This window comes from Seriola aureovittata, chromosome 7 (assembly GCF_021018895.1).
Source record: "Seriola aureovittata isolate HTS-2021-v1 ecotype China chromosome 7, ASM2101889v1, whole genome shotgun sequence".
NCBI classification, from domain to species: domain Eukaryota; kingdom Metazoa; phylum Chordata; class Actinopteri; order Carangiformes; family Carangidae; genus Seriola; species Seriola aureovittata.
The window spans coordinates 12251531-12264434 of NC_079370.1; the positions used below are offsets into that span (position 1 = coordinate 12251531).

Sequence of the window (12904 nt, forward strand, 5' to 3'; positions counted from 1 at the left end):
CACAGGGACCGTCAATAACTTTCATCACCGTACTCACACGAAAAAAAACCAATATCGTCTCTCACTTACTCAACTACCGTTACGGCTAAACTCGTTAAACTCAACGCTGCTACGTGCTATGTATATATCCACAATACGAATTTTCAGAAGCATTTGAAGTATTTTTAATCGCTTTGACTGAGCGACGGTTTGCGGGAGAAACTTTTCAGACGTTGCCTAGGCTACACCGTGCGCGGAGCCGCCTATTGTTCTAGCCGCGAGCCCTGGCCTTGGTGCTGAAACGATGCCTCTTGACTTGACGAAGTGAATCCGAAAGCGCGCCGCCGACGTCGAGCACGCAGTCACGACTACTACAGCTGTTCACGCCCGATCCAGAGAACACGCTCACACCCACACAGAGTAAATGTGTGACAGAGGGAAGGAGAGATAGCTCCGGGTTGGAGTTGGCCTACTTTACAGTCTGTACTTTGGAAAACCGGCCGACATTGGGCTACTATGTAAAGACAGGATGCTTCCATTGCTAAACAGCAATATCACACCCTTTTCTAATCTATAAGATGTGTGTGCGTGATCAGAGTCTTGGTAAGAGACTAAGTGGAAAGAGAGAGTCATAGGGTTCATGGTAATCTACTCCAAAAGGTCACCATCTGCTTGCCTTGCCTCGTGCCCTCTGTGAGCCAGCATCCCCCGCCACATCCATTCACCATATACACCCTGCCCATACACACACACACACACACACACACACACACACACACACACACACACAAACTTGCATGTATATATCACCTCACTAGGGGCTTCTTACAAACCCAGCACCGGCAGAAGAGGCACGCAATGCCCGCTGCGCCGTGTGGATGTGAACGGTGTGCAGGCAGCACGCCACCAGGGTTGTTAAGCCTCCCTGCACGATGAAGAAGAAACAACGCACGCAAATGCAAGACCAGGGATGCCGAGAAGAGAAAAACTTCAACTCTATGTTACTATGTAAGCAATGCACATCCACAGCAGTAAACAAATTACAGATACAGTTTTATAAAACTTTACAGCTTCAAGATTTAATTATTTTAATGTAATTATCACTGATCTAGCCAATGCATGAAAAAAAAAAAACCCTCGGCCAATAGCCAACAAAAAATTTGTAGAAACAGATTAAGTATCACCTGGCAGGCTCTACTATAGTTTACATTCCATAGTTATATGATAGGTATCATTGTACCAGCTGATTCAAGGATTAGGCTATGTAATACTTAAAAAAAAAGTCTATGAAGAGTATTCATATAGGGCTCATGACCATTGTTTCTACACCATGCCTTGCCACAGGCCTACAATACATTACTGTACTTTAGCAACAATATAGTTGAACAAAGTTGCTATGCCCTTTAAACTTTCAAACTCTTTTTCCCTGCCTTGGCTCTGCTCATCATACTCCTACTCCTCCAGCCACTCCTACATTTACACCTCAGGCAGCAAGACGTATCTGACCTTTCTCAACTAGGCTTTTTTTTTTCTTCACATTATCCACTGTGGACTTCATTTGGAAACTTGGTCTTTGTATCAAAAAATTAAAAACAACAATGCACATGAAACAGGCTTAATGAGGAATGTGATCGTTTAAACAATGTTTATTGGTTATTTAATGTCTTTCAGGTCCTATACTGTTAATTGTTCTATACAGGAATGTGGTAAAATTACTGATTTTACTGTGCCATTTTGGCCAGCTCTTTGGAGACTTCTTAAATAAAGGTAAATACAACAAGCACACAACCAGTCTAAATACAGACTTACCACTAAAAACAGACATTTACCCTGTAGGAGACTAATATCTGAGGACAACTGAACCTGGTCATTCAGAGACTCAATGGCGCCATCACTTGGAGGAAACTGGATGTATCAATCTCATTCACTGGACAAAAAACAAAACAAAACATGACACCACTTAATGTCTCTGTTGTTTCAGTTTTATTTAAAATGAAAGTTTTTAATTCAATAATTTTCCCACACTGTTTTTTGTTTTTACATGATAAAAAAAAAAATCCATCCATGTATCAATAATAACAATCTCATAAACTCTGGTGGTAACAAAAAAAAAAATGCTACAGCCTCTTAAAACAGAAAATAAATTACATGTTCTTTAGATAATAGATAAATTACTATCCTTTTTTTGTTTTTATATAAAATGTAATTTCTACTACGAGGGATTAGAGACAAGAATGACACATTCAAAGCCATGATCGCAAAACACACAACCATACACACACGCATGCACACACACACGTCCATATCACAAACATCCACAGTTCATGTGTACTTTTCAAAAGCAAAATACAATCGTTATATGACAATTAGATGTGAATAAATGCAGCCTACAACAACACTTCTGATAACTCTACTCAGTAATAAAACATAAGCACCGACTATGTTCAAAAGAAATTATAGACATTAAAACATATCTGACAAATATACAGACTCCTCCTCACCTTTGAGTGGGCAGAGTGTGAGTATATGCTTCTTGGTGGGAGGGGTTGGAAAAGGAAAAAAAGAGAGCTAAGTAAAAAAGAGTCAGTGTAAGAGAAAGAGAAAAAGCATAAAGAGTACTTACACACATATACAGAGGTTGCCACTTCAATATGCAAAATATTTACTTTCAGGTCAAAGCAGAATGGTTGCATTAGATCTGTATCAACTGAATTTAATAAAAGACTATTATAAGAAAGCAGCTTTCCTAGTCTTCATAAGGTTTTTTTAAATTCTGGCTTCACCTTTTCTCATAGGACAGACTCATCCTCTCCTCCCAAGGAGGCGATGGTGGAAAGGATGTATTGAGATGAGGTGAGGAAACAAGGTGGACATTAAAATGTGATTTTTTTGTCATTGTGCCATATGATCACTAAAATGAAAAATTAGGTCAGTCAGGATTGACTCATTTTACATCACCAAACCTGTGCGTCACCAAGGTCATGGTTAAAGGAGACATTCTGTTTTTCCTATTGTCAACAAATCCCATGAAAAGACCAAAACTACCAATGACTTGAAACTAACATGTATTGGCTCAAAAACCCCAGCCTTTTCTAACTTTTTTCTCTGTTATTGAGCTTCACTGTTATCAAAAACTATTAAAAAATAATGTTGCACTGAGTGACATGTTCCTTCATTATGATGGACATATGCACTGTAGTTTATTTTGAAACAATCTCACTAATGTGTGTTATACCACAGCAGAAAATATTCCCTAACAAATGCACAATTCACTCTTTACAGTGCCCAACTATTTTAGAAAATTACAGAGCCTTTAAAAAAATTACACTATATATTTGTGAGCCATTTAAAGCTTCAAATCTTCAGCAAGAACAAGTGGACTTGGGTCGGAGTGTCAGAGACATGGTTGGCAAGTCAGAAAGTCTTAAGAGGCAGACTAATACATTGATGGATTTAGTATTTCCATGTGATTTGTTGAAAAGAAGAAAAGTATACGACCAACTTCAGTCTTATCACTTGATAATGTCATAAAAAAAAATCTATTTATTGAGCACCATTGTCTTTCGTTTAGTAAAACCATAACTGCAACTATGAGTCTTCACACCTTAATGATGTATTTTAACACATGTATGTTAACATGAATACGTTGAAGGACTGTACAGAGTCTGTGCTGCTTGATTACCATCTCTGTCTAATATCCTTCTTGTTCAGGAAGCTCCTCACCTCTGTCTTCCTGCTCTGATATATTTTATTTGGTCACTTACTGCCATGGTCACCCCACTCCTTTGGTTTGTCTGTCCAAATACTGAACTGAACAATAAGAGGACACTTGAGGAAATATTTTTGGCAAACAGAAAAAAAAAACAACAGAAAAACATACAATATGTAATTGAAATCCTTCTAGCTCAGTTGGGGGTAGCCACTGTAGCTCAGCGGGGGACATCTGCTGCGTACAGAGAAACAGTAGATCTATTCCAGTAGATCTTCAGCACACACAGAACTACAGTATAAACACTTTATCTAGCACACATGGTAATTATTTGTTCAGCACATAATTAGTGGTATGCATGTCTGACTAAATCTGTCTCAAGATCCTGTAGATTAGGAGGAATCTTAACAAAAGCTAAATTTGCTGTTGAACCACGGCTGTGTCCTCAGCGGGGACCTTCCATTATCATCTCTCAGCCATAGAAATGAGCCTTCATGAGTGGAAATCACAGTAAATGCATCACTCAGCCCTGTGTGACACATTATGAACCTGTTAAAGCTCATGCACAAAGTAACTAGAAGCAAACTCAGTGGAATATGTGGTTCTAAGAGACGATGTAAAACTTTATGCGGAGAACTAGTAAAAGGAACCGGCTGCTTTCACAGTGTTTTACCTGAAGACTCAGGAGAAAATAGCTGAATGTTATCTGAATATCATGCCATCACATATCTACTCTGGGCTGTCCATTTCTACAGACTCATCATTTAAAGGGTGATCAGCCCTTTTGACCTAATACTCAACTTCCTGCACACTTAGGCTGTCTGTGCTTGGCAGGTCATTGCCTCTTCGCACGCTGAGCACTCTGGGTACACGAGGCACAACAGGCGGTCTTGTAGTAGTGGTAGACGCACAACCTGGCCTGCACCACCATCACACAGTTATGGCGTCTGTCCCGGCAGTTCTCATCTGTGATTAAAGAGGAGGAGAGAGATGCTGGTAGGAAGAGAGCCAAGACACACATAAATGCGCTGTCACATCAACACACACACACACACACACACACACACCAACCTGAGACTTGTGGACTGCAGGGTATTGTGTTGCAGATTTGCTCCTGTTCAGGTTTGGTGTTGGAATCACATTCAGGGCTGTGCTTTTTGTCTGGTGTTAGACATCGTACCTCCCTCATCTGTAAGCCTTTCCCACAAGAGCGTGAGCACTGAGAACAACAGCAGAGACACAGAAAGAGAGTTAATGATATCATAATAATATGTTGTTACTCGCACCAAATACGCCAACAATCTTCTGACACTTGTACTGGAGTTGTCCTGGCCGCTTTTGCTTCTTCTGTCCTGTAATTTCTATTTTATTCCTTCTCTCTCACCGCGCTCCACTCTGTCGTGAACCACTGGGGCTGACACTCTCCCATCTCACACTCCTGGACCGCAGCAGGCTTGTCCAGATGAGCACACTCATTGGCTGGTGCGACAGTAAAATCATTCCCCATCTTGTTGACACAAATGATGTCTCGTCGCTGAGTTCCATTTCCACACGGGACGTTACACTGGAAAAAGAACCAAAAATCAGTCATATAATCTACACCAGGAATACAGGAGCTGTATTCAGTGCAAAATCAATGTTATACTACTTCAAAATAAAGAGAGAAAACCCTTATATACAAAAAAGAGAATCGAATAGGATGCAAGGTGACACAAAAGACTATACAAAACATAAATTTAAGTTAAATAATGTTAAATGGTAAATTAAAGAAAGAAAGTTTGAATTCCTGCACAACATCAGCAATCTGTTTGTCACTGTCTTTATACGAGAAGCAGAATTTGACATGAAATTAAATAGAGAAATATAAATAAAAAACCAAAACCAAACAAAGTAGGTCTGTGTATTTTCTTCCTTCTCTATTTCCTCCTTCCTACCTGTGTCCAGGGGCTGCTGTACCACATGGCTGTTGGCACACAGGGACCCCCATTACAGGCCTTCATCTCTGCCGGTTTTTCCCCAACACAGTCCCCTCCTCCTTTACCCTCTCTGACCCCTCCTCGAGTCAGACACACCACCTCTCTCCTCTGCACCCCGGGGCCACACTGTGCCAAACACTGACAGAAACAAAGTGGAAGATCGTGTTGAGGATTACTGTGAAGTGCTGTGAGCGTTTGTTCCTTTGTGTCTGTGTATGGGTGTTACTCACAGTGTTGGACCAGTCGGTGAAGTACCAGTTGGTTACACAGGGTCCCATGTTGCACTCCTCACTTCCCTGTGGACGGAGCCTGGAGTTGCACTCCTTGTCGTTCACCACGCTGCCTTGGTCGCTGACGCAACGCACACCCCTTGTCCTCCTCCCTAGTCCACAGTCCACTGAGCACTGTGAGAGACAGAGAGGAGAAAAACAAGAACGAGAAGAAACAGATGAAAGAAAGGGCCAATGCAATCTAGATCAAATCCTAAAAGAAAAAAAGCCCGATGTTTGATTATCAATCAAATTCTATCGCTTCATTCGTACCAAAAGCCAACTGGTTGTGCAGCAGTAATAAACACAAGATAAAACACATAAAGCACATAAATACATGATATAAATATAAAACAGATATGAGAAAGTTAAATTATGAATAAAAATATAAACTCATGTTAAAATATACTATCTATACTAACTATCCTAAAACAGTTTTGTTTGTTGGTTTCACCAATTCAGAGCATTTGCTTTTCTTATGATTCATAACTATTATAATAGTTCAATTGTCCCAAAATGTGTAACTAATAAAAAATAAAAACAAAACAAAAAAACATTTGAAACATTAACAATTAAACATTTTTAGAAAATTATTTGCTGCAACCCAACCCGTGGCACACAGTCTGCAGTGGTCTCTGAGTTGAAAAGTAATCACATACTTGCAGGCTGACCTAATGAAGGCATTTTAAAATTTATGATAGAAACCACTTGTGCTTATTTTAACCAGACCGCACCCACTCTCTCTTTCTGTCTGTGTTATATTTACAGATACTGGGATACAGGCTTCTTGTAACCATGTCTGTTGATATATGAGCAGATGCAGTTCCCGGTCATGTACTAGAATTATGAACCTACCGTGCTCCAATCGGAGCTGACCTCCCAGTGGGAGCAGAGGCCAAGTTGACAGGCCTGTGTTGACTCTGGTGGGGTGAGGCTGGCACAGCGCTGTGGGTGGACCATGGTGGAGCGGTTCCCAAAGCTCTGTCTGCACTGAAGCTGTCTCTGCTGCACCCCGGGGCCACAGGACACACTGCACTCTGACCATGCACTGGCCTCCCAGCTATCACACAGACAGTGAAGGGGACAAAGAGAGGGACAAATTAAATTAAAGGTAAATGTTATTGGAAAATCACACAAGGTCAAACGTCTTCAATATCTAAATAATCCATCACAGATATTACAGTTTGTTTATGCAGAAAAACGACTGCTTTCATCCATATTTTGACACTGCAGATAGCTACTGTACGCCATTTATTTCAGTCTTCTTACAAATTACAAATATTAAATGTAAATCATATATGCACACAATGACAATGATGTCCAACATTACCCAAGCATGACTATGAGTTTTTAGATTTTTGAACATGTTTCGTTACTTTCATGTTGGCCACTGGTTTCCAATCATAATAATCTGATACGATGATAATCTGATGATCAATTAGTCTTGAAACTTCCCTCAACTCATCACAGTCAGCATCATTCTCAATTGGCACCAACGGCTATAATTTGTCGATGACTCATGCTTTTTACTTGAAAGAAACTGACACTACAAAAAAGTCTCCATCCAGTGCCAACATGTTTATGGTAGAAAGGAACTAGTTTCAAGAATTTTCCAGAAATTAATTTATCTTCAAACAAGAAAGACTAAAGACAGATTGCTGCACTCCCTGAATTTTTGACTTGTTTTAGGAAAATAAGAGTTTAAGAACTTGAACAGACAGAAATGACTTGATAAGATTTTTGTGGTTTTTGTGCAGCAAATCATCAGCTATGAAAAATGCACAAGCTTCTGTGGGAAAATAGCATTTTTTTCCCTTCCAGGGAAGTTTTTTTTTTTGCAGATAAAAACAGAAAAGCAAAGCCTATATAAGGTGCATCTCTTCAAGGTTAAGTGTGTATAAGCTCACAATGGCGGGCAGGGGTGTGTGTTACAAGGCTCCTCCTCGGGAACAGGTTTGGCCGCAGAGTCACACTTCCTCTCCGGGACATCCTCGTCCGTATGGCGGTTTATACACAGAATCACTCTATACTGAGAACCTGCAGAGACAGAGATATGGACAGATTGACAAGGGCTTCAGCTCCATGTTCTCGTATTTGCACCCATCAACCACAGGAGGGAGACATCATGTCATCCAAAGTAAGAAAAGAAGCATGTTTTGTGTATACAATTAATTTTAAAATGACACATGTATGACGATGTATGTGTCTTATCAGAATCTGACCTTTGCCACAGGAAGCAGAACACTCTGTGAGTCCGCCTCTTCTCCAAACAAATGGTGGCTGAGTATCCGGTGGCAGGTCAGTGCGAGGGGGGATCCGAGCGTTTCTGTTGGGTGCAGATCCTCGAGGGCGCAACCTGTCAGGTGCCCACCGGTCTGAGGATGGGGGAGAAAATACTGAGGAGGAGGAGGAGGAGGAGGAGGAGGAAGATGAGGAGGGGAAAGAAGAGACCGAAACAGGGAGAGAAGCAGGAGGAGGGTCTTCTACTGACACAGTGAGAGGACCTGGGAGATAAGAAAAAATAGATGGACATAAAGACCAATTTGAAAGGGCAGGAAAGGTGGGAGAGACAGGCAAAGATTGGGAAACAGACATGAGGAGGAGGAGGACCAAAGAGCGATAAAGTGTGAGGAAAGAGGCAAAACACCAATGTTGAATTACTGAGAAAAGGAGAACGGCGGTGAGTCAGATGCTAATGATGTCATGATGAGGTCAGGGTCTCATGACAGCGAACATGTGGACCAGATAGCCTCCCATCTAGGTCATACACAAACACGCAAACACACTTATACAGTAATCCCTCCCACTTGGCCCACAACCACACCCATCCCAATCCATAAACACATCAATCATTCTCCAAGGATATGAGCTGATGTTTCCTTGAGTAATTTGGAAAGAATGAAGAATGTAAAATCTACATTTGGTTCAGGGTTCAATTCTGCCACCATTCAATTTTTTTTTTTAATGTTGCAGACGTATACTAAAATCCCCCCAAAATAATTTTTTTCCTCATCAAGCTACACTCAATACCCCATAATGAGAAAGCGAAAAAAGAATTTAATCTGTTTCAGAACCTTTGAAATTTAGCTCAGGTGACTCCTATTTCTCCCACTTTATTTTTGAAGACTCAAGATCTAAAATTCAAGTGTCATGGCAAAGGGTCTGAATACTTCCTGAATGTCAATGAGCATGCAGTAGCGTAGACAGCTGAGAAAGTTTAAGCCAATCAGAGGAGAGGAGAACAGAACAGAAAGTTGAGGTGCGACAGACGTACTGCGGAGGGGTGCCCTCGCTGGCTCTCTCTCCCTCGGCCTCTCTCTGGCCACCTCCCTCTCTCTCTCCGTCAGCCTCTCCCTCTCTCCCTCCTTCTTCTCAACAGGGATGTAAAACTCATAGTCGATGCCCGGGTTCTCCTTGTGGAAAATGATCTGCAGACCAAAGCAAAGTGAAAAAGTAGCCACTGACAAGAAAACACCCTAAAACAACTTAACTCATCCCCAAAGAGAAATTTACATTCAGTCTCACGCTCTGGGATGCCTCAGAAGGGTGTGTGCTAGTCACTATGTGTTCCTCCTCTTACTATGAAACCCTGCAGCCCATCTACAAGACTTAACATAGTGAAGGTCATCTAAACTTAATCAGCAGGAGTCTGATGTTCTTGTGTTCAGGGGATAAACCCGTTTGATTTAGGTAACAGCATGGCTTTTCCTGTGGTACCGCCCACAGTCCAAACTTTCTTTTTGAAAAGCATTTTTTGGCTATTATAAGACTTTATTATGGATACATGGGATATAAACAAATGAGAGAGAAATAGAACCAAGGGTCCCGGCCACACTTGAACCAGGGACATTCCAGTTCATGGTCAGTGTCTTCACACCAAAGCTACATGGATAGCCCAGGCATTTGATTTCCCGGCAGAGGCTATGATCTACAGATAGCAGACTTGTCTTTCTATTTTAATCCATCCAACAATTTCTTTTCCAACGTGTAATGAGCATTATAGCCTCAGAGTGCCGCTGGCATGGTTACAAACCTTCAGCCTTATTTCTATAACCCACTAAGCCTTAAAAATGCATGTGATTCCAGAGGAGATCAAACTCTGGCTTCGGTGGGTGCTTGCTGTTTTTACCTCCTCCTGCCCTGCAGCTACTGGATGTAAAGCTACACATGACTCCTGCTCTTTAATAAGATCTTAGCTCGGGGTTAGAGTTGTTATTATTAAGCCATGGATGGTCTGATGTGGCTCAGGCTAAGCATTAGCGTAGCTGTCTTTATCCCACCATAATACTAAAATAATGCTGACTATCTGGAGCATCTTCACACAGAGCAGGAGAGCATAGCCTTGAGGCGTACAACAATATTTCTAGAGATGCGAAATACTCTGTGTACACATGTATGTCTCATGTATGTGTATGATCATTAACTTCATTTTGTCATGCCCTGGTTCATGTTTACTTACGGGTTTAAAATAAATGCCTTCCTGTGTTCCAGTACTTACATATAGCTGTAGCTGTGTGGTGGTGGGGCCTGGGGCTTTGAGGGACTCTCCTTTCTCCTCCTCCCCCTCTGCTTGTGCTCTAGGTCGTGTGTAGGTGAAAGTAGTCCCCCCAGCCTGGTACTCCCCTGGCGGGTCCACAGCCCAACGCCCATTCACCACTGACGCCCCTGTGCCACTCCTCATGGCTGGAGAAATTAGAGGGGGTGGGGATTAGGTCAGACGGGAGGAGAAGATCGTGATTTAAGTGTTTTTTTTACTCATTCTGACCTTGTTTAGTCAACACAGCGGTAAATTCTCAGGAAACCCCCGTAGGTAAACCTCAAACACACTCTCAGACTGACAAACACAGACTTTGGAGTGCTGTCTCATTACCAAACAGGGAGCTGGCAAGACAAACATTCACACGTACACACTTCACTGGCTCCTTTTGGGCTCTAACAATACTAGCTTTATCTGCCCTGAGTCTACAAGGCCACAAAATTTACAGTCTCAACCAGCACACACATACCCATGGGCCAAATCTCATTCTCAAATCTGCAGTTTCCTCGCCAGCGTCTCACTTTTATTGGAACTGCAAACGGTATTATTCAAGTAATCTTAAACCTCATTTGTGTGTGTGTGTGTGTGTGTGTGTGTGTGTATGTTTGTTTTGTATCTATTACATCTTACCCAGGTAGTTAGGGCTTGCTCGTCTCTCCGTGATGTTAATGAATGTAGCTCCAGGTGGGATGTCCAGGATCTTGTGGTAACCAAGGGGAACCGTGACATTTTGGAAGCTTCCCGTCACCTTTCGACAGGAGGTGTCCCGCCCACCACACACTCCACACTTGTCAATAACAGAGCCGGAGCCCAGTGTCCCATCGCAGCCTTCAGTCTGGCAGGAGAGGAACATGAAAAGATGTGAGTGATGGGTCAGACAATGGGGGGAAAAGTGGGGTAGGGGAACAAGGGAGAGGTGGGAGGAGGAGTGGGGACAGAGCAGAGAATAGCTATTCCACTCTTGTTGACATTTCACATCCATTGCCAGTGTTTATGTCACCGTTGTTTGTGCAAATTGGTAACTGTTGCTCGCCAGATTCCTGCCAGAAATAAGAGGGTGGAATGAGGGTGAAATCAGAAAGTTAGATTGCAAATGAAAGAAAGAGGGAAAGATACAGAGAAAAGAGGCCCAGAGTAGGGTAATAAAAAAAGACTGGAGACACTCCGAATCTGAATGCCAGGCTTAAATCAGCCTCCAGACGTGAGACTAAGAGAGCCAGGTTCTGGACTTTGTCAACCCCTGGCTAGACAGGAGGGACTTGGACTCAGACACCTGAAGCAAAAATCTCACACATGCACTCACCAGACATTGTCCTTCCACACACACGTCATTCGAGCTGACGTTGAAGCAGGGAGTCCCATCTCTGACACGTTCGGCCTGACGGACGTAGAAACGATAGCTGGCAGGTCTGCAGGTCAGCTCGCACTGCTTGTCTGCACCGACTGCGACACAGAAAGAGAGAGAGAGAGAGAGAGAGAGAGCATAGTAGGATTATCGCACAACGTATGTGTTTGCTTCAGGTGTGTGTGACTGTGTGTGACTCAGTGCTGTGTCTTTGTGCGTCTGCCTGGCGAAGGAGAAGATGCATCTGGGTGATGAACGTCTTTCCATGTGGCCAGGAAACCGAGGTCAGACCATATAACACATGACTGTCAGACAGTCAAAGAGCGATTAGCTATTTCCCCTGCTGCTCACTTGTTCAAGTGCACTGACTGCTGCACCTTCCCCGGGAGATACATACCCAGAAGTGTAAACGTAAGCTTGAGGAAGGTTAGATTTATGAGAGGAACCCAATGGGCGCACACTGTAGGGAGACATGTACATGGAAACAAGGAACAGAGGGGAAAAGTCAGAGAAAGAGAAGATTGCTTCAAGGTAAAAGAGGAAATGAAAAGTCCTTCAGCACTTGGAGAATAGGCAGACAAATAGACGAGTGGAGAATACAGAGGATCTCACAGGGGAATAGGGGTGAGGAACCAGCAAAAAATGTGGAGAAAGTAAGAGGAGTGTGTCCACGTGGAAACACAATAAGCAGGTTTAAAGGAATAGTTCACAATTTGGGGAAATATGCTTAATGTGAAATGAGAAGAGCTGTAACAATCCTGTGGTTTCAACTCAAACTCACATTGAATGTTTCTGTTTGTGTACAGAGAAGATTACTTAGAGCTTGTTGGAAGGTGTATACTTTGAACTACAGATCAAGTCAGGCTAATTCTTTCCTATCTTAGTGTAAAAATGTCTTTATGCATAGCATATAGCATAAAAGCATAAAGGTCTTTATGCTAAGCTAGGCCAACCTCATCCTGCCTCCAGCTCCATACTTAACACACAGACATGAGATGAATGTCGATCTTTAAAGCACGAAAAATGTTCATACACCCAAATGAATCGGCTTGTTCCTTTTATTTATTGTTCAAGGTCAAAATTTAGTCT

The 12904-nt window shown here is 42.2% G+C and overlaps 1 protein-coding gene across 2 annotated transcripts in view; it reads right to left on the reverse strand.

The window, feature by feature from the left end:
* Window positions 1-1939: 1939 nt before the first annotated feature.
* The window catches only part of adamtsl4 (ADAMTS-like 4), a 35758-nt gene continuing 24793 nt past the window's right edge, over window positions 1940-12904 (reverse strand). The window contains exons 6-17 of one of the 2 annotated variants that reach the window (XM_056381091.1): window positions 11774-11913; window positions 11101-11305; window positions 10432-10616; window positions 9208-9361; window positions 8156-8437; window positions 7841-7970; window positions 6789-6993; window positions 5895-6068; window positions 5623-5802; window positions 5073-5252; window positions 4760-4907; window positions 1940-4654 (exon numbers count right to left, since the gene is read on the reverse strand). In XM_056381091.1, coding sequence (XP_056237066.1) covers window positions 4524-4654; window positions 4760-4907; window positions 5073-5252; window positions 5623-5802; window positions 5895-6068; window positions 6789-6993; window positions 7841-7970; window positions 8156-8437; window positions 9208-9361; window positions 10432-10616; window positions 11101-11305; window positions 11774-11913 — 2114 coding nt within the window. In that variant the 3' untranslated portion in view covers window positions 1940-4523. The remainder of the gene's footprint in view (window positions 4655-4759; window positions 4908-5072; window positions 5253-5622; window positions 5803-5894; window positions 6069-6788; window positions 6994-7840; window positions 7971-8155; window positions 8438-9207; window positions 9362-10431; window positions 10617-11100; window positions 11306-11773; window positions 11914-12904) is intronic. The other variant, XM_056381092.1, reaches the window with a different exon arrangement.